At 35.4% G+C, this 21,671-nt stretch overlaps 1 protein-coding gene across 3 annotated transcripts in view; it reads right to left on the reverse strand.

Moving 5' to 3' along the window:
- The window catches only part of ARFGEF1 (ADP ribosylation factor guanine nucleotide exchange factor 1), a 146,300-nt gene that overhangs the window by 70,243 nt on the left and 54,386 nt on the right, over positions 1–21,671 (reverse strand). For all 3 annotated transcript variants that reach the window (XM_023222300.1, XM_023222298.2, XM_023222299.2), the window contains 5 exons: positions 21,343–21,453; positions 10,342–10,517; positions 9,043–9,176; positions 4,442–4,676; positions 87–186 (listed from right to left, as the gene is read on the reverse strand). In XM_023222300.1, the coding sequence (XP_023078068.1) occupies positions 87–186; positions 4,442–4,676; positions 9,043–9,176; positions 10,342–10,517; positions 21,343–21,453 (756 nt within the window). The remainder of the gene's footprint in view (positions 1–86; positions 187–4,441; positions 4,677–9,042; positions 9,177–10,341; positions 10,518–21,342; positions 21,454–21,671) is intronic.

Below are 21,671 nucleotides of genomic sequence, written 5' to 3' on the forward strand. Positions count from 1 at the left end.
AGTACACCTAGGATGTGAGTACATTTGGCCTTTTAAATATCTAATAATAAGAAAGGGATAGTAAAAAGAAGGATAATTTAAAATACCTGCACAAATCCTCGTCAGCGTTTGAATAACCATCCATTTGTGATCAAATGAGCTGGTAGAAGTTTCCAAAATGTATAAGAAAATTTCTTTAAAGAACACCTGTGATTAGGAGAAAACTTCTGTTTAAAATATTGTTTATAATTCATATGTGTGATCACTTTTTAAACATCTCAAAGCTGTAGAGGAGATATTAGCACCCAGGCTCCTATGGAGTTCAACTCCTTTTGAGTTTCATCTCTGAAACCTCAGGACTAAAATATCTTGGGTAAGCGACTTAAACCTGCCCTTCTAATTATCAGTACTGCAATTCACACTGTTGTATTTTGTTCTCAACACAGCTGCTACAAAAGAAATATGCAAAGATTTAGAGTTCCTCCAGGTGATAATTTCTTGAACACTTTTACAGAATATAACTTATGCTTTTTAATCCCCCTCAAAAAGTGTAATTTATACTTCTGTTCATCAGTTATATTTTTCAGAGACATTCTGGTACTGAGAGGACTGTTCATAGATTTAAATGTAACTGGTACTCTAACCAACACAATAAAAACAATCTAAGTCTCATACGGTTTTATTTTTCTAATTACTCATGAAAGTGAAAACCTCTACTGTTTGAAAACTACATATGAACTATTTCTCACTACTCTTTACACCAAATAATCAAGCAATGAGTTAACCTAATGAGATAAATTTCAATTTAACAGATAAGAATTTTCAGATTTAAATGTATTCTATAAAAGTGACTTTAAGAAGGAATGACAAAAAAAACAACATGTTAATATTTATGAAACATATGCATTATGAATCCAGAAAATCACATTTATAGTATCTCCCCCTAACTGGATTAGGTACCCCTGTAATGTGATTTTCTCTCACAAAACTCAGCATACTTCTATTTATTTATTTAATATCAGTATCTCCTATAGACTGTAAGTTTGAAGACAGTAATGACCAGGTCTTTCTTGATAAGAATCACGTCCACATTGCAGGGCACATAGTAGGTGTTCAATAAATATTTACGGCAACATGGCCACAATTCCTAAAAACATCAGGGTACCCCAGAATGCTGTAGCAAACTCATGAGGGTGCCATGAAAAAATCCTGAGGCAAAATTCAGAGGGAGATACATCTGTTGGATACCTCGAAAGACTGCTCATGGTTTCAATTAGATCACACTACATTCCCTTCAATGACATCATTATCCCTGCAAAGCTGGGTTTTGGTCATTGCTATGACAAAAAACCAAGTACTGAACGAAAATCAATGAAGTACAGGAATGAGGGGGACAGTGTTCAATTCCAAGATCTAAGAAGCTGTGTGTAGTCTGTAATAGGCACACACATCCCAGTGGTAAGTAAGCGTGGTTAAGAATAAAATAAAAACATTATTTTTCTTATACTTTATGCAGACTATTGTCTTTGAAATAGATAGTAGGCTGTGAAGACAAATATCCATTAAGTTGTTTGGCCCTGCCTGCTTAATAAATAGAACATAGAACTGCAGGTATTCCTCTGGCCTAAGTGCAACTTTCATGAAAAGTCAGACTCTAACAGTGCCATGAATCAAAAACTTTTGGGATTCTCTGATTAACAAAATAAATAACATAGACTGGAAGAGAGAGGAAAGAAAAGATTTTAGCTATTATCTACGGTTTATCAAATTGCACTAATAAGCAAATGCCTGTTGCCGTAATATAAGATACTATGCCTATCATAATAGGGGCTCTAAAAAAATCAACCTTTTAATGATTTATTGAGCACCTATAATGTATGTATGTGGAACAGCAGCTCTGTCTTAAGTATGCTGTCTTCACATATGTTTTCCTGAGAAGTTGTACATAAACTATATTTTCTGGAATAGATACATAATTTAAGGCCTATGAAAAAAATCACATCACAGAAACTCTGAAGTGAATATTCTCATAAAATGAATCTTCATGTAACAACAATCTTAATTTTGTTTTGCAAATTTAGGTTTTCACAGCTGGGCTTTCTCCATGTTCAGGTGTTTTTGTTTTGTTTTGTTTTTTGAGATGGAGTTTCAGTCTTGTTGACCAGGCTGGAGTGCAATGGCGCGATCTTGGCTCACTACAACCTCCGCCTCCCAGGTTCAAGCGATTGTCCTGTCTCAGCCTCCCAAGCAGCTGGGATTACAGGCACGCACCACCACACCCGGCTAATTTTGTATTTTTAGTAGAGATGGGGTTTCTCCACGTTGGTCAGGCTAGTCTCAAACTCCCAACCTCAGGTGATCCACCCGCCACGGCCTCCCAAAGTGCTGGGATTACAGGCGTGAGCCGCTGTGCCTGGCGTTCAACTCATTTTTAATTTGAGTGTGTGTAACATTTTTGAAAGTATGTCTATATTTATCTCATTTTATCCTCATTATCTCCCCCTGAGGGACAATAACGAGTGAAATAAACCTAAATTTTAAAAATCAGAATATTACAATAATTTTGTAATGAGAATCTACCATCTACAAATTGACAAGAAATTTCTTAAAGTTTTTCCTTTCAAATTCATTTTTGCAAAGTCGAATTTGCTGTGCAAAAACAGTAATCTCAACTTAAATAATTTTTGATATCTAGATCTGTAAACAGTACCTACAGAAGCAGAATCTCAGTGTCCAAAAAAATCTGTAATTGGCTACATAAAGTATTACAAAATTTTCTAATGCCAACTTAAATGTCTCATCATCAAATGGAAGACTTCTGGTTTTTTTACAAAAGCAAAAGTTTCAAACACTGTCTTTTATTTGTAGTTCCTACAGATAATGGGGGGAAAAACGATCTAAAAATGGCAACTCTTCCTAGTTAAACGCCTTGTATCATTTTAACAGACATATGGCAGACTCTTAAAACTTGACATCATATATCCTATAGGCACCAAAAATGGTTTCCTGTCCAAAAATATGGCCCAAATTAAAAAGCTTTTCACTTAAAATGCCAAGGCCTAATTCTGTTTCATTCTCGTAACAATGTTCTAAATCAATCTTGATAGCTATTATAGAACATTAACATTAAAGGATAATATGACTATTTTAGCCATCGTGAAATTCTGGAAAAATAATTTATCCTTCCTACCAAGCTAGTGAATTATGAGTCTTGAGTTAGGATTAAATATAAAATTAACAAAAATTAAAATATAACCTGTATATCAAACACAATATGAAGGTAAAAACTGACAACATAAAAATGAGTATTTTTAAAACATACAACATCACAACCAGAACAACATTTCAACAAATAACAAATTGAAAAAAGCATTCATTAAATTGGTAAAACATAAGAACTATTTTAAGTTTTATTTGAAGATGAAAACAAAAAAATCAGAAACTGGTACACCTTCCAAAAAAAAAAAAAACCACTTAAGGCCAGGCGCAGTGGCTCACGCCTATAATCCAAGCACTTTGGGAGGCAGATGCAGGCAGATCACCTGAGGTCAGGAGTTTGAGACCAACATGACCAACATGGAGAAACCCCGTCTCTACTAAAAATACAAAATTATCCAGGAGTGGTGGCACACGCCTGTAATCCCAGCTACTCGGGAGGCTGAGGCAGGAGAATCACTTGAACCCGGTAGGCGGAGGTTGTGGTGAGTGGGGATCGCGCCATTACACTCCAGCCTGGGCAACAAAAGGGAAACTCCATCTCCAAAAAAAAAAAAAAAGAAAGAAAGAAAGAAAGAAACTGGTACACTTGCACAACACATGCAGACACGATTGAAAAAAACCCTAAAAACCCTAATTTAGTTCCACTAAATCTCTGACAATATTTTAGAACCACATGATTGTTATTCTATTTCCAAAGATCCTGGGAGAAAACTTTAGGAATATATACATTAAAAAAAAAAAAAAAAAAAAAGTACAAAGCAAATATTAATTTTTTTCAAATATCCTAAAACAGAACCCCAAAATATAATGCCCCTCAATCACATCTTTTAAAATGCCTAATACTTATAAATGATTTAAAATAATGGAGATGCAGTATATATTTGGAACTTTCTTTTAAGATAAACAAATGTATTATAATATACCACATAGACAATGGCAAAGCTATTGTGAGGACCAAATTAATTCAAGAGAGCAAGAACCATTTATTCAACTAGTACAAGTTCCTTGAGGACAGCGGCTGCATCTTATTTCATTTTGCATTCTTAGTGCTTATCCAGTGCCTAGTACTTCCTTGGCACATGTTAGTTGAACAGGTGAATGAAAAAAAAGAAGTGCATGGCAATATACAAAAATTATTTCACATTCTGGAGAACTCTGAAGTGTATTCAAATCTGATTTAACATGAAACAAATGAAATATCCAATAGTAATATTATATTTCAATGACTAAATGCAAAACGTACCTCAATTTGCATCTTCAGATGTGTTTTGAAATTTGACAACAAAGTAAGAAATATAGAAAGAGAAAGCTCGAAAACCTCTGGAACAGAAGAGACTCCATTTTTTGAGAGTGCAACACAAAGATACTGCTTAATAGCATTAATAAACATCTCATTTGTCCTGAAAACAGGTCCTGCATTCTGCAGAATGGATAGAAGTAACTGCAATGAAAGAATCTTGGATCGTAGTTCATGAGACCTAAAATGTAAAAAAGAAGACACAGTATATGAACAAGGTTGGCATTATGGTAATAACAGATTGTTCCAAAAATATTTCCAGACACACATAATTTCATAAACTTTGTAAATGGAGAGGAAGAGAAAATTCTATAACATAAAAAAAGTATAGTACATGAACAACTTAGCCACTAACAACAGGTACTTTCACTGATGTTCCCTTGAACCATATATTTATAATTTCAGACTTTTAAAATTTATTTATTTATTTTGAGACAGAGTCTTGCTCTGTCACCAAGGTTGGAGTGCAGTGATCTCAGCTCATTGCAACCTCCAACTCCCGGGTTCAAGTGATTCTTCTGCCTCAGCCTCCCAGGTAGCTGGGACTACAGGTGCCCACCACCACACTCAGCTAATTTTTTGTATTTTTAGTAGAGATGGGGTTTCACAGTGTTAGTCAAGATGGTCTTGATCTCCTGACCTCGTGATCCACCCACCTCGGCCCCGCAAAGTGCTGGGATTACAGGCGTGAGCCACTGCGCCCAGCCCACAAACTTTTTAAAAAGAAAAAAAATATTCACAAATATTTAACATCAACCCATTGTTTTACTGGAAAAGAAAAAAACCATGTGAAGATATATGCTGTGTTCCTTTCTTTCACAACCATTCTTCTCCTTACAAATCATCAGCAACTTCTCAGATTAAATGCCATATTTAGTATTAATACACAACAGTTCTAATGGACTTTTTTCTGCTTATGCTACTCAGAAATTCTAAACAATAATAAAAAAGTTTTGGTTGCATTAACAAGTGACAGCACTAATTCAAGCTCACTTTTTCAGTAACCATTTAAAGATGTTTTTTTCTTTTGAAATAAATATAGAGGTATTCAGAACAATTAAAAACTTTAAGGCCAGGCATGGTGGCTCATGCCTATAATCCTAGCACTTTGGGAGGCTGAGGCAGGTGGATCACTTGAGGTCAGGAATTTGAGACCAGCCTGGCCAACATGGTGAAACACCATCTCTACTAAAAATATAAAATTAGCCAAGTGTGGTGGTGGGCACCTGTAATCCCAGCTACTCGGGAAGCTGAGGCAGAAGAATCACTTGAACCTGGGAGGTGGAGGTTGCAGTGAGCTGAGATCGCACCACTGTACTCCAGCCTGGGTGACAGAGTGAGACTCCGTGTCCAAAAAATAATAATAATAAAACAAAATAAAAATACAAACTTAAAATAGCTTAGCAACTTATTCTGAATAATTTTGTAATGAAAAGCTGAAAAAGTAGTTTTTGGCTTAAAATTTTTAATTTTTTTCCCAATCAATATACTGTGGCATGCTTCTGATCACTACCTAGTGTTTCAATTATTTGATTTTGCAAACACAATTTTCCTTCCATTGAAACTGATCTCTTAAGCCCAACAGACCAAGGACATTGATCTCAGGCAACATTTCAAATGCAGAACACATCAAAACGCTCTAGCAGATGGTTCTTTAAAAAAAAAAAAAGGTAGCCCAAATGCTACTTTCAGTCACATTTACACTATATAGTAAACTTAACTGCCCTTGATTTCCACCTGAAAAATTTTATGGTTATAAGTGTCAAGTAATTCAAGAAGCTACATAAATCTAATAAGGAATTGTTAATTTCACGTAAATGGGTATCACAAAAAAATACTACTTTCTCTGAAATAAAACTGGAGCCAATAATATTATGGCTCATTATTACACAGTCATGTTTCTAAGATGGCCACTGCCCTGAGTCTTCCTTTGAATCTAAAAATATGTGCAGCAAATACATAATTACCAAAAAAATACTTAGATAAATCAAGTTACAGACAGCGAGAACTAAGACTTCAAATAGCTACAGGGAACTACAAATTAAACCATCTCCCCTCCTGTTCTAGTCTTCCAAGGCTTAAATACTACTTAAATGTGAGCTACTATTCTAGCTCACATTTATCACCTATTATGCTTAATTCCTATTGTAATTAAATCCTGCAGCTTACCATTCTATAACAATGTTTGTTCTAAGTATGTTTTATATTTGTATTCCCAACATTTAACAAAATATCTTGTATACTGTACATGCTAAAAAAAAAAAAACAGATTTATTCTTGTATTCATCCATTTATTAAATACCTACTGTGTACAAGGCAATAATGAATGAAGAAATGATTAGACAACTGTCTTATGACACAGTAAGTTACACTTTTGATAGGCAAAAGAGGCTGGAAATTTCAGGTCTGCAGTTTTTCACGGCGTAGTTTCAAATTATGATTCAGGCTTAAATGAGAACATTTCCTGGATCATCATTTTAGCAAGACCAGAAAATATAAAGGGGAGCAAAGACAAAAAAAAAAAAAAAAAGAAAGAAAATTATGTAACTACCAAAGCTTGACTTTTGGCAAAAAAAAAAAATTCATTAAAGAGAGAAAACTACATATTCTTTTGGAAAAAGAATAGCTTCTAAGGGTGTATTCAGTATTCAGTATTCAATTCCATTGTTTAACGACCCTGATAGTCAACAAGGTCTTCAAACAAAATTTCCTAATATTTGGTTTAAACCCACTAAATATAAGGTTTGTTAATTTACATTATTCCTCATAAGAATCCTTTGTAACATTAAAGATTGCACCTTTTCAAAACCAGATCACTCTTTTTTCAGGGATAAACTCTTCCCTACCCCAAGTACTCCTCAAAATTCGTATTATTTTCCTTTGTGTCCTTTTCATTGTCAACATTTTAAATAATTTCTTCTTTTCTGTTTCTAGCATTCTTTCAAATCACAATTTTTACATTTGATTTGGAAAAAAGCATCTGAGGCTTTAATGGTCAATAACATTTTTAAAGCACGGCAAAAATGGCCCTCAGCAATAATACCAAATTTTATCTCTTTCTTAAAGTAGGTCTTCACTGATTCAGAATGAGATGTTAAAACTGCTGATTTTTGAATGAGACTTTTTAAAATTCAAAACTGTCGATTTTTTAATGAAATTTTTGAATGTTCATTTTTGACTTAGGGTTTGGGTCTTAAAAGATTTTATGATTTTAGGCTTCTGGGTCTAAAGGATGTTTCTCCCTGAACTGATACAATCTGACAAAATTAAACAAATATAACAAATGGAGTTTCCAGATATGTATGAAGTTTTCACAGGAACTGTCTCTGCTCTGCTCAGTTGGCACTTAGAAACTGAAACACTCTATAGAATTTTTTTAAATTGAAGTACTGTTGCCTTACATCTCTATTTCAATATCCCTTTCTTTCTTTTTTTTTTTTGAGACGGAGTCTCGCTCTGTCGCCCAGGCTGGAGTGCAGTGGCCGGATCTCAGCTCACTGCAAGCTCTGCCTCCCGGGTTCCCGCCATTCTCCTGCCTCAGCCTCCCGAGTAGCTGGGACTACAGGCGCCCGCCACCTCGCCCGGCTAGTTTTTTGTATTTTTTAGTGGAGACGGGGTTTCACTATGTTAGCCAGGATGGTCTCGATCTCCTGACCTCATGATCCGCCCGTCTCGGCCTCCCAAAGTGCTGGGATTACAGGCTTGAGCCACCGCGCCCGGCCAATATCCCTTTCTTAAAGTTTGGTCTGCCCTAAGGTTTCTTTCTCCAGAAAGTTCTAAAATTGTCATACTGTAATACATCATGCTGCAGTATTAGAGAGGCGGGCAACTCATATAACTACCAAACTCAATCTCAAGAGTAATTAGTTACATTTGAATCATATGAGAGATACCTGACCATTTACGACTTACAAAAATGGCACTTTCCTAGGGTTTAATCTAACATATTTCATGAAAATTAGACAAGTGGCTCCTAACTCAAAGTTCTTCCTGATCCCAATAGAGAAAGATATCATCCTAGGGCATTTTGTCAGACCTTAATGAATATGCATTATCTTTCATTACAACTTTTAAGATCTCTTTCTTTCAGGTTTTAGTACCTTTTGACTGGCAGTTTTTAGAAACCTAGGGCTGGGATACAGGGTTACATTAGCTCCAAAGTTACTTATATGGAAATAAGAATTCACTAATTCATTCACTTGATAACACTTACTGAGCCCCTCCTATGCACCAGGCACTATTCTAGAATGCTGTCATACCCTTTAGGAAATAGCATAAGTTATCTATCCCAGCAATGTTGAAACTTTTTGTTTTTAGAAAATAGTGTAAGTCACATACCCTTTAGGAAATAGTGTAAGTTACCTACTCCAGCAGTTTTGAATTGTTTTTCAATACTTTTTTCTTAAACGTAAAATACCTCCCCTCCACCCACTTTTTTTTATGGTTCTATAGGACAAAAAGAACAAAAGAAAATCCAAACATTACCTTAACAGTAAGTTTCAAGCCTAAAAACCTCTATTTGTCAGGCAAAACAGTTAATAACTTACTTTGGATCTGGCGGTCCATCTGACAGTGGTTTCATTGACAGTTTACACAATGACCTGAATACTAGAAAGGCATCCTTTTGTAAAATGTGGGAAAACTTAGCACCAGGTGAAGGTCCTGAAGAATTTCCAGATTCCTAAACACAAGTTAACATACCATGAAAATTTTAGAGATATTTGCCAGTGTAAAATCATTTCAGCCTTCTACTGTATTTCATTCAATTCACTAAGAGGTGGAGATTCCCCCACTATTGGAAGGGGAACCAGATGAGGGAATCTGCCACATCGTTTTTCTTTTATACTCCACGGACCACACCCAACAATAAATACCTTTAAAAATGCACTTTAAAAATATTCCTGATTAATAAACCAAATAAACTCTTAAAATTTACCCAGCTCATACTATCACTGACAAAAAACCTGACACATCATGCCTGACAAGATCCTATCCAAAGACTAAATTATACTCCCTACTACCTGTAATTGACTGTTTCATGCTTTTGTCCTATTTTATTTTTTGTTTTACTGTGGGCAAACATAAACTGAAGGTCAACCAAGTCAAGAAAACCTACTCCTAAATATGGGACACTTAGTGGAGGACTCCTTTACCTAAAAAGGCAGATTTTTACACACAAAATACACGGTAGGAAGGAGGAAAAGAACCTGTCATTACCAAGGTACTGATTTCTTTGCAGCCCTAAACAAAGGTTAAGGTGAAGTTCCCTAAATTTCTAACTTTTCTCACCCTGCAACACAGGTTGAGTTACCTGAAATGCTTGGGACCAGAAGTGTTTTGGGTTTCAGATTTTTTTGGATTTTGGACTATCTGCATTATACCGATTGAGCATACTAAACCCAAAATCCAAAATGTGGAATTCTCCAATAAGCATTTCCTTTGTGTATGACCTTTGACGGTCATCTTGGCACTCAAAAAGTTTTGGATTTGGAGCATTTTGAATTTCAGATTAGGAATATTCTGCCCATACCAGAATTATCTTGTGAATATGTAATAAGAATGTTCTTATTAAATGTTAATTCAATTGGTAGATGGGTGTGGAGAAGATGTAAATATAGATGAGACATACCTTAAAGTTGGAAACGTAACTATCAAAATATGAAGGGGAAAAAAATCGCTGTAATTTATATAAATGAAGGAAAAAAAACCCCCAATTTTCTTATTTCCCCAAACTAAATAAAATCAGGCAGCAGCATCAGCTGAAAATACTCATGACAAGGTGGTGGTAGCCTATAAATTTATAAGATTAACAGGATTTCTCCCCCTCCCCACCCCTCCATTTATACCTGAGTATCATTGGAAGAGACTGACAATCTATCATCAGGTAAGGATGGTGTATATGCAACAGAAATTGGTGTTCCTGGAATTCCATTTGCTTGAATATTTTCACTGTCACTACCATCCTCTATCGTTCCAATGTTGCCATCTGCGCTTGCATTTATAGCAGTCCCTTCTCCCATATCTAAAATGATAAGAATAAAAACCATGCAAATGTATCTGACTTAACTGAAGTGTATTTAAAAAGCATAGAGTACTTAAAATGAAACAGTGGCAGGAAAGCAATGTGAAGTAAAATATGTACTGGCACCATTTAAAGGTTAGCATACTTACTACTAAATAAGTATGCATCTGGCGTACTTCCAATTACAATCCTTAAGTTGCTCTGGCAATGAAACACACTTAGCTGATGAAAGGCTAACCAGGATGTGCCAAAACAGAAGCTTACTTTTTGTCTATATTAGCATTTACTGAACTGGGTTTTGATGAATGCTAATGACTTGAGATGTGAAGACAAATTCCTCGAAAAAATATCTCACTGTCAAATTAGTTCAGGAAATGCTGGAAAACAGGTTTCTTTATTATAGCCTTTAAGACACTAATATGTACAAAACTCTCCAAGCATATACAGTATGTAGTGTTTCCAAAATTTATTTTACCATGAGCCCCCTTCCCGTTTTTAGAATTCCTATGAATATCTAACAATCTACGTTCTTTGGAACACAGCCAGGGAAATAATGACCTACACCACTGAAAATTTTTCACTAGGTCACTTTGAGTGATCATACTTGTAATTAATATAAACAGAAACAAATGACTTCTGGTAGAATAAACAGAGATAATGAAAATAATACCAAGTTCCAGAACTACTCTAGGTATAATGAAACTCTTTCATGCTACCAATTGAAAGAAAACTATAAGATAGTATGAGACACAAGCTGTACTATAAAGAACACAGATTCTGAAATATTAAAGACCTGTGTTTCAATCATGTCTTCTCCAGTTAATTGGGTAAATTATTTCACCTGTCTTTGCCTGGGTTTCTTCCTAAGTAACAGAAATAATAAGGTCTATGAGGAACCACCAAAACACAGATACAAGACATAAAGAATAAAACCGGTACTCAGTAAGTGGTAGTTATTACTAATTTTGTTACTAATTGATAACATGTCTCCAACTTTGAGTGACTCAAGTAATACGAAAAGAGTAGCAGCTTCTGGTTCTACCCAGAAGTTGCTTTCTCCTCTCCAAATCAGAACACCCTGGAATAGATGAAACTGGATAGGCTAGGTGCAGTGGCTCCCACCTGTAATCCCAGCACTTTGGGAGGCTGAGGCAGGTGGATCACGAGGTCAGGAGTTGGAGACTAGCCTGGCCAACATGGTGAAACCTCATCTCTACTGAAAATACAAAAATAAGTCAGGCATGGTGGCAGGCGCCTGTATTCCCAGCTACTCGGGAGACTGAGGCAGGAGAATCACTTGAACCCAAGAGGTGGAGGTTGCAGTAAGCCAAGATACCACCACTGCACTCTAGCCTGTCAGAGCAAGACGCCACCTCAAAAAACAACACCAAAAACCCCTGGATAATTCCGAAGCAAGTTTTGCATTAGTAAGTATAAAATGAAAAATATATTCAGTAATAAAATACATTATGAAAACTGTTATACAAAACAGATGCCTTCTTAGAGGACTTTTGGAGCTTTAATATGCTAATATTTGATGCGCTAAATACCACTATAGCTTTTATATATTACATATATAAAGAATGCATAGGCCAGGCACGGTGGCTCATGCCTATAATCCCAGTACTCTGGGAGGTCAAGATAGGAGGATCACTTGAGGTCAGGAGCTCAAGATCAGCCTGGGCAACATAGTGAGACACCTTCGCTACAAAAAAATTTTTTAAAAAAAGAATGCTTACATATGTAAAGACTGTGGAAAGACTCAGAAAAAAAAACAAACAATGATTATTAGAAACTGAGTTCCTATCTCATTCCCCAGAGTACTTATTCCAAAACTTATTCTCTCTGTACCCAATTACATCTCTTCCTATGATTCTCCCTACCTCCCATTAACAAATGACTTCCACCTACTACTTAGCTAAAAATCAGGTAATTTAACATAGGCTCCCACAGTCTCTTGCAGCACCACAAAAATACATCTCTTCTTGCCTTCAACAGTATCGTCCTCCACTAAGTATTTTAACATTGCTTTTTCAATTTTGTGCACACAACTGGAACTTCCCCATTATCCAATAAACATTCAAATATTTTCACACACACACATAAAATCTTCCTTCACCTCTTGCCACCCCTCAGTTCTTGTCCGTTTTCTTCCCTCTTTTTATTAAATTTCTCAAATGAATACTCAATATTCTTTGACATTACTTTTCTCCTTTCCATCTCAAGAAATTTCTCAAAGAAACTGAAAACATTTCTTGATTTTCTTTTTAGACTTTGAAGCCACACCCCCGTGGGTTGAAATCTTCACTTTATCACTTCTTTGAAAGGAATAATCACTCATTGCTTCAGTTTTCTCATTTGTAAAGAGGGGATAGTAATAGTACCTAAACATCCCAGGGAAGAGTAAACGAATAAATACAAGCATATAAAATCATTTGGGATATACAGGAAGCACTTAATACAGTTAGATATTACTACTGTCTCATGTTTTTTCCTCTAATTATCCTTTAAACATAGATGCAAACTTCTACTTTCAAGGCAGTGAATTGAGCCTACCAATTTACCTTCTCCTTTGACAAATGCCACTGAAATTACAAAAAAAAAAGCATATAAACACGAGATGTACTTTTAATAACGCTGATAAACTAAGAAGTATATCACTGGATCATAAACTTTGAGGAATTCCTAGAAAGTAGGTTGAGATCAAAAGAAAAGCTATTTAATTTATTGCTTATGACTGAACATATGCAAAGAATAGGCCTACCTGAGAGATATGATTGTTTTACCACTTGGGTTCTAAAGACTTCAAAGCCTAGAATGGCAAAGTGCTATGAGGTAGCAGGGAAGACGCAAATCAAAGAGCTTGGGGAACCATGCCAATGTCTATCAATAGAGCTGACCACAGCCATGATCATCTAGACTGTATTTGATCACTGCCTGCTAATTAAAGTAGATTGTTTAGTAGGTCTCCTAACAGAACAAGTAGACCAAGAAACGAGAACAGTATCTCAGCTAACTGGGAATGCTGCAATAAACACAGAGGGAAAACCAACAAAGGTTCTAGGCTCCTACTCTGTTTCTACTTAGTAATTTCCAATTAAAGCCATTTCTGAATGATGCCAGCCTAAGATTCCCTGGCAAGGGTGGGAGAGTGAGAACAAATCAACAAGTGTGAAGATCCCCCTCAGTGTAGAATATATAAAAAGTGTATAGCATTCATACCAAGCGTCACTTGACTTTGGTTTGTGTTGACAACATGGTGAATGATATGGGCCTACACAGCCCAAGGGTCACTAGAGCCACCCTGCTCAAGGGAGGTAATTGCTTCTTTGCTCTCATCTTAGAAATGAGGTCTGCCTTTGGACCACAGTCACCTCATGAATTTTGGAAAGGAAGGCCTCACAAGAAATAGAAAAAACATATACACAATTACTGAAAGTAGATTGATCAAATCTAGCCTCTCTTTCTACAAACAGGCAAAGACATAAAGCTTACAACTCAAAAGTGAAGACAAAGGACAGCAATCTGAGCAAATGGGGAATTAGATTTCATAGCTGGGGCAGTTACAGTTAGTATAGTCAGTGATAAGTGAAGGAATGTTGCAATAATACACAAAAGCAAAGTGCTATTAAAAAAAAGCAGCTCAGAGAAAAACGGGGTTCTTAGGGACAAAAACATTACTGAAACAAAAACTACATTGGAAAAAGCAGTAGAATGGATATTACTAAAAAATATTTGCAAAGTGGAAAAACCCTTGTAACATTCTCATTGAATGTAAAACCCTAAGACAAAATGATGGAAATTAGAGAAGATTGCAATAGCAATCAAGGACATGATCTAGAATATTCAACATCTGTATAGTGTGAGATGTGGAAAAGAACAGAAAGGATGAAGAAGAATTAATGACAATAACAAAGAAAATATTTCTAGAATGATGAAAAGGCACAAAAAAACCCTGCTACTCCTGATTTAAAAAACAAGTTAAATTCATACCCATGCACACACAGTCATATATGTACAAAAGATAAAAGTATCTTTTAATAAACTACAAACAAGAAAACTTACTCAATTTGATAAAGAGTATCCTCCAAAAACAAAAGCAATCATCAAATTTAAAGTTGAAATATAGCAATAATATTTTTTAAAAAAATGAAGATCCTTGCCATCATTAACACTACTCATCATTTTCTGGAGGTTCTAGCCAATGTAATGTAACAGAAAAAAACAAACAAAAATAAGGTATAAATGCTGTAAAGGAAGAAACAAAGATAAAAATATCATTATTCACTTAGAAAAAATAGCCAAATGAAAAACTTTTAGAAATAATACGAGTTCAGAAGGTGACCAAGTAGGAGATAAATATGGAAAAACAAGACTTTTTCTATATTCCAACTAAATTAGGGAATAGAGAAGAAAGGACTCAATCAAAATATTATCAAAACTAAGCCAAAAATATAGAAATAATTTAACAAAAAATGTGCAAGAGCCAAAGGAAGAAAACAATAAAACTTTCCTGAATGACATGAAAGACTTGACTAAATGAACTTTTCATGTTTCTGGAGGAAAAGACTCGATACTGTTGCAAAGAAGATATTATCTTCCCAAGTTAATTTATAAGCACATTACAATTTGAATTACTAAGTAAGCTTTAATTTTTGAACTTAATAAAGTGGTTCTAAAGTTCACCTAAAAAAATACATTTAATAGATATTTTAAAAATTGATACCATAGAATACAAACATTAAAAACTAAAGAAAAAATTGAAGAGGGAGGCCTTGCACTATGAAAATCAAATTATACTATAAAACCAAACTATTTTACATAATTCAACACTGGTTAGGAACAGACAAGTGGCTCATTACAACTGTACAGAAAACTCAAAACACAGAACCATTTAGGATAAAATTTTCATTTCAAATTAATTGAGAAATGATTATTTCCATTGGTTATAATTAGCTATACAATTTCACACCATATAGAAAAATAAATCTGAGATGAATTAAAGAGCTAAAGTCAAAAAATAAAAACAAAGTATTAGAAAAAGGTATCGTAGTGTATTTTATAATCTTAGGGTGGTAAAATCCATTTTAAGCAAGACAAAAACAGAAACCACAAATAAAAAGACAATCTTAAAATTTTTTTTTTGTGGTCAAGTATGTGCAGTGGCTCATGCCTGTAATCTCAGCACTTTGGGAGGCCAAGGCGGGTGGATCACAAAGTCAGGAGTTCAAGACCAGCCTGGCCAACATGGTGAAACCCCATCTCTACTAAAAAAAAAAAAATACAAAAATTAGCCGGGCATGGTGGTGTGCACCTGTAATCCCAGCTACTCGGAAGGCTAAGGCAGGAGAACTGCTTGAACCTGAGAGGCAGAGGTTGCAGTGAGCCAAGATCTTGCCATTGCACTCCAGCCTGGACGATAGAGCAAGATTCTATTTCAAAAACAAAAAACAGAAAAAAGAAAAAATAATATAAGCAAAGGTTCAAACAAAACAAAGACCGAGTAGAAAAAATATTTACAATACACTGAACAAGGAATAATTTCTCAGTATGAAGAACTCTTGAAAATAAGAACAAAAGAAAGAAAAGGAAAAATACGCGAAAGACAAGAACAGTAATTCAAAAAAAGGATAAGTAGTCCAATGATGTTCAGTTGAAATATACAAAATTGCCAATGTTTGACCTATAAAAATAACTGCCTATGTTTTGACCCTGCAAATAATCAAATGAAAATTAAAACAATAAATACCATCATTACAGTGACATTATAGCACTATATACATATTTTTAAATATTCATACACCTTGATCAAGCTATTCCTTCTTTATAATTTATCCAAAAGTGCAAAAAGATGTCTATAGTAAGAATGTGTATCACAGCAATGTTTATAAAAAGCAAAAAATAATCTAAAAAACCTGGAAATAATCTAAATCCTAGTATTAACAGGAGATTATTTAAATAAATTATGGTCCAGTAATAGGATGAAATACAAATGGATGTGAATGGATATAGTTTAATATGTGAAAAAGGCAGATTATCAAATTGTAAGTACAGTATATTCTCATTTATCTTAAACATATATAATATATATGCAGGCATGTGTGAAAAAATATTTTAAAAATTATGTACAGCAAGACACACCATAAGATCAAAAGACTTGGGCAAACAATAAACTGAGAGAAAGTTATCTGTAAAATATATCACAGAATCCTGATACATAAAAGATTCTTAAGGGGAAAAGGAGGCCGGGCGCGGTGGCTCAAGCCTGTAATCCCAGCATTTTGGGAGGCCGAGACGGGTGGATCACGAGGTCAGGAGATCAAGACCATCCATCCTGGCTAACACGGTGAAACCCCGTCTCTACTAAAAAATACAAAAATCTAGCTGAGCAAGGTGGCAGGCGCCTGTAGTCCCAGCTACTCGAGAGGCTGAGACAGGAGACTGGCATAAACCCGGGAGGCGGAGCTTGCAGTGAGCTGAGATCCGGCCACTGCACTCCAGCCTGGGCGACAGAGCAAGACTCCGTCTCAAAAAAAAAAAGGGGGGCGGGGGGGAAGGATAAAATTCTGATGGAAAAATGAACAGAAGATATGAATAAATGACTCAAAGATATCAAATGATCCTACAGGTATGAAAAGATGTTTAATTTCACTCATAGAGAAATGCACATTAAAACCAGAGATAAATTTCTCACCTACCAGGTTGGTAAAAACTCAAAATTTTTTAGTACTACCAGCTGTGGAGAAAAAGGCACTCTTATACATTAATGGTAAGAGTGCAAAATGGCACAACACCTATAAAGACGAATTTAGCAATAGCTAACAGATATTCATATTTATCATCTGACCCAATAATCTCATTTCTAGGAATCTGCCCTAAAGATAAACTTCCATAAATATGAAACAATACAGATGTACAAAGTTATTCACTGCAGCATTATTTGTAACAGAAAAACACTGGAAACAACCTAAGTACAACAGGGGGCTGGCTGAATAAACTATGATACATCTGCATAAGGTAGTACTATGCAGAAAGCCACGAGAGAAAAGAAGAAAATCTCTATCAACTGAAATAGAACTATTTCTAATATATGTTAGGTGAAAAAAAGCAACACACACATAGATGCAGTACTCTAACAAAAAATGTGAGAAAGGGAAATAAAAAATACTCCTTTGCTTACATCTCTTACATACAAGCAGACATGTACGCACAACCCCCTAAACTCCAGAGAAAAACTAAAAGCTAGTGAAAGTGATTACTCATAGAAGGAGGATCAGAGAAGGAAGGAGCTGATGGAGGAGTTCTCCAAGTAAGCATTTTATGTAATTTTGACTTTGAATCATGTAAATATTCTTCATATTTTAAAAAATGAACCAATAAAATAATACAAGTAACTTTTTCAAAATAGTACTCTCACTCATCTTTAGTAGGATATATTTAAGGATACATATAATTACAGAGAAATCTTGAACTTTATAGGTTTGCTGGTGGTAATGGCATCCTGTTGAGAATCTGGGTTTTCACTGTAAGAAAGAGAAGATACAAATAGAAAGTACAGAAAGATGAGGAGAAACCTTGTGGTATTGGATGTGAAGTAGAACTACAAATAGGAACTTAAGACTAATTGTATATACGTTTCCTTATCTCTATCCATTGGAAGGGCCTATAAGTAAGGACATCTCAGCAGCTAGCAACAAGAGCACCTTGTAACCAATTCTTGGTTTCTAAGAACAACTGCCCACTAAAAAGGACAAAGACTCTTTGGAGAACTAGCTGATTCCTGGGCTGAGGAAAAGGGAAGTTGAAGGTGAACCTGGAACATCTTTCTGTTCCAAACATAAAGGAAAAGCTCAAAGACTAATGGAATCACATCAAAAGACCGTGGGTGTTAGCTTGAAGGGATTCCTACTGGCAGACAAAAAACATAAATAATGATGATACAGGATTATAACACATAAAATAGTAAAAGAATTCATTAAGCCCATGGTATTATTTTTTAAAGGGGGGTGGGTGGTGCAGGGTGGGAGAGTTCTTCTCTATAGAAAAATGTCAATGAATGTTAAGAATTAGAAAATTGCTATATTGCAACCCAGTATCTGAGTAAGGCAAGGATCATCAAATGGGTGCTAAAACCTGTAATCTCAGCACTTAGGGAGGATGAGGTGGGAGAATCACTTGAGGCCAGGAGTTCAAGTGCAGCCCGGACAACACAAGCAGGACCCCATCTCTACAAAAAAATACAAAACTAGCTGGGCATGGTGGTGTGTAACTGTAGACTCAGCTACTCAGGAGACCAAGGCAGGAGGACTGCTTGAGCCCAAGAGGTCGAGGGTGCAGTAGGCCAAGACTGTACCACTACACCCCAGCCTGGGTGACAGGGTGACAGAGCAAGACCTCATCTTGGGCGGGGGGGGGGACAATGGGTGAATAAATTTTCATATGGTCTCAAAGTATCCAAGTATCACCTCAGATTAGCTATTAATTACAAAATGAAAAATGTTCCTTTACAGATAGCTGATAATTACCATCTTAACCAAATGATCCAACACTACCACCAACAGGGGGGTAACCTGTCATTATGTACCAATTTATATGATGTAATATGTACTAATATCACCTATGCAGTATTTTTGCCAAATATGCTTAATCTAAACTAATCATGTAGATGACAATCTCAATCTACTCATACAGGATGGTAAAGAAACCATCCAATAAATCCAAAATTTGAAATATTCTACAAAGCAAAAGACTCTTCAAAAAAGTAAATGTCATGAAAGTTGGGGAGAAAAATCAAGAGAACTTGTTCTAAACTAAAGAGACAGATAAGCAAATGAGAGTGTGCCCAGGTTGAGTTCTGGATTTAGAAAAGAAAAGAAAGGATATAAGGGACACATTTTGAGAAAACTTGGAACACTGAAAAATACACGTATGTTAGATATTCTTGAAATCACGTTAATTTCCCTAGGTATGAAAATGGAATTGTGCTTATGTATGAGAATGCTCTTATTTGGAGAAGATATATGCTGTGAGGTATTTAGGGGTGAAATGTCATGATGTATACAACCGATTTTCAAATGGTTCAGCAAAGACACATACATTATGTGTATGCGTATTTAAAGATACATAAAGCAAACATAGCAAAATCGTTAACCATCAGTGAATTCAGATAAAGGACAGGTGTTTCCTGTACCTTTTTTTGAACTTTTCTCTGGGTTTAATGTTTTTCCTAAGTAAAAGGTTGCAGAAAAATGAAAACTTTCACTTCAGACTCTGTATTCTGTTAGGTGCTGGTGAATTTTTTTTAATAAAGGGCCAGATGACAAACATTTTAGGCTTTAGAGGTCGTACAATCTGTACTGGAACTATTCAACTTTACCTATGTAGTGCAACAGAAGACCTCTCTATGGCAGTATGAGAACAAATAAGCATGGCTGTGTCACAGTATTACTTTACACACAAAAATAGGTGGCCCACCGGCCATAACATGCCAACTCCTTAACTATACTATTATATGTTTAAAGAATGCAGGGGCATGTACTGCTATTTTTTTGTCTCTATTTTTTTATTTTTTTAATATATATTTTAAATTCATACTCTTCAAATCATGGTCTATTCTTCAGTCTCTACCATTTCCCACTTGGTAGTCTCATGGCTTCACTACTAATTTTAACAGAATGACTCCCATCTATAGCACCTGCCTTGACAACTCTTGAGCCAGAGTTTTATTTTCCATTATGTATTTCATAATCATTTCCACACGGATGGCCAACCTGAAGGTCAAATTCAGTATACCGAAAGTAAATAAGTGCCTTTTTTCCCAAGTGACTTATCTTCCAAGATGATTCAATTCTACCAATAGTATCACTATCCACCTATCCATTTGGGCTCAAAAACTGAAATACTACCTGTGCAGAAAAGAGGTAACATAGCAGGCCAGAGACTGCCTATCCTTAGAAAGGCCTACTTGCAAGACTGGCCTTTGGCTGGCACCTGGAAACTTATATTTTGGGAGGGATCCCGCTATTCCCAGAACTAATAAAAGTGGCTATGTCTAAACTGTACAAAGAGTGTAATTTATGCTGAACACTAACCCTCCTTCTGGTAGCCTGGAATTTTGGTACATGCTAGGTGCCTACATAACAGCCTCCAATAAAAACCTTGGGCCCTGAGTCTCTAATGAGCTTCCCTGGTAGACAACACTTCACAATTTGAATTAAGAGCATCCTGCATGGCTTCACCGAGAGAAGATATTTGGAGTATGTACCTGATTTTCTCCAGGCTTCATCCCATTTACCTCTTCCTATTGATGATTCTGTTTTGTACTTTTTCACTAATAAATCATGCAGTGAGTACAACTATACGCTGGGTCCTGTGACAGCTTCCAGTGAAATCACCAAACCCTGGGGTAATCCTCAGGGCCTCTGACACACTTTATTTTCTCTTCTTTACCTACTTAATCAGTTACAAAGTCTTCTTGATTCAATATCCATTATATCACTTATCCATATTTTTGTCTCCATTTCCACGGTTTCTGTCCTATCCAGGCTTTGATTATTGTGCTGGTCTCCTACTGGGAATTCCTATTTCCAGACTTAGCTTCTTAAAGGATAGTTCTAGTCATTTCATTTCCCAGTGCTAAAATCTTCCATATTAATCCATTTGTTCTAGAATCAAGGCCAAAATCCTAAATGTGGAATTTATAACTTTCCATTGGTTGGCTCCAAACGTTTTAATTTTGCCCTTTATATTCTACACATTACAAAGTCTCCACAGTCAGATGAAATCCCATAGACAGAATAAAGTAATTTTGAACGAAGTATACTACCTCCAACAACAATGTTCACCATTTCTTCTACAATGTTCTGTACAATGTCTTGTGGCTTTTCCTCACAATCATGGTTTTCTCCATCATATAACATGTCATTTTTAGATAATGCTTTAAAAGAAGAAAAATTCAACAGAACATTATTTTAACTTTTTGGAAGCTTTTTACTAAACATTTACGATGAAAAACTCCTAAACCATGAGGAATAAAAGAAAAAAAAATCAAATAAATGACATGAAATTAGAAGCAATTATATGTTAAACCTTCAAAATTTATACCAAAACTTAAATATTTTCCAAATTCAAGTCAATTTCAATAATGATTCGACA

The sequence above is a fragment of the Piliocolobus tephrosceles genome, chromosome 7 (assembly GCF_002776525.5).
Source record: "Piliocolobus tephrosceles isolate RC106 chromosome 7, ASM277652v3, whole genome shotgun sequence".
NCBI lineage: Eukaryota > Metazoa > Chordata > Mammalia > Primates > Cercopithecidae > Piliocolobus > Piliocolobus tephrosceles.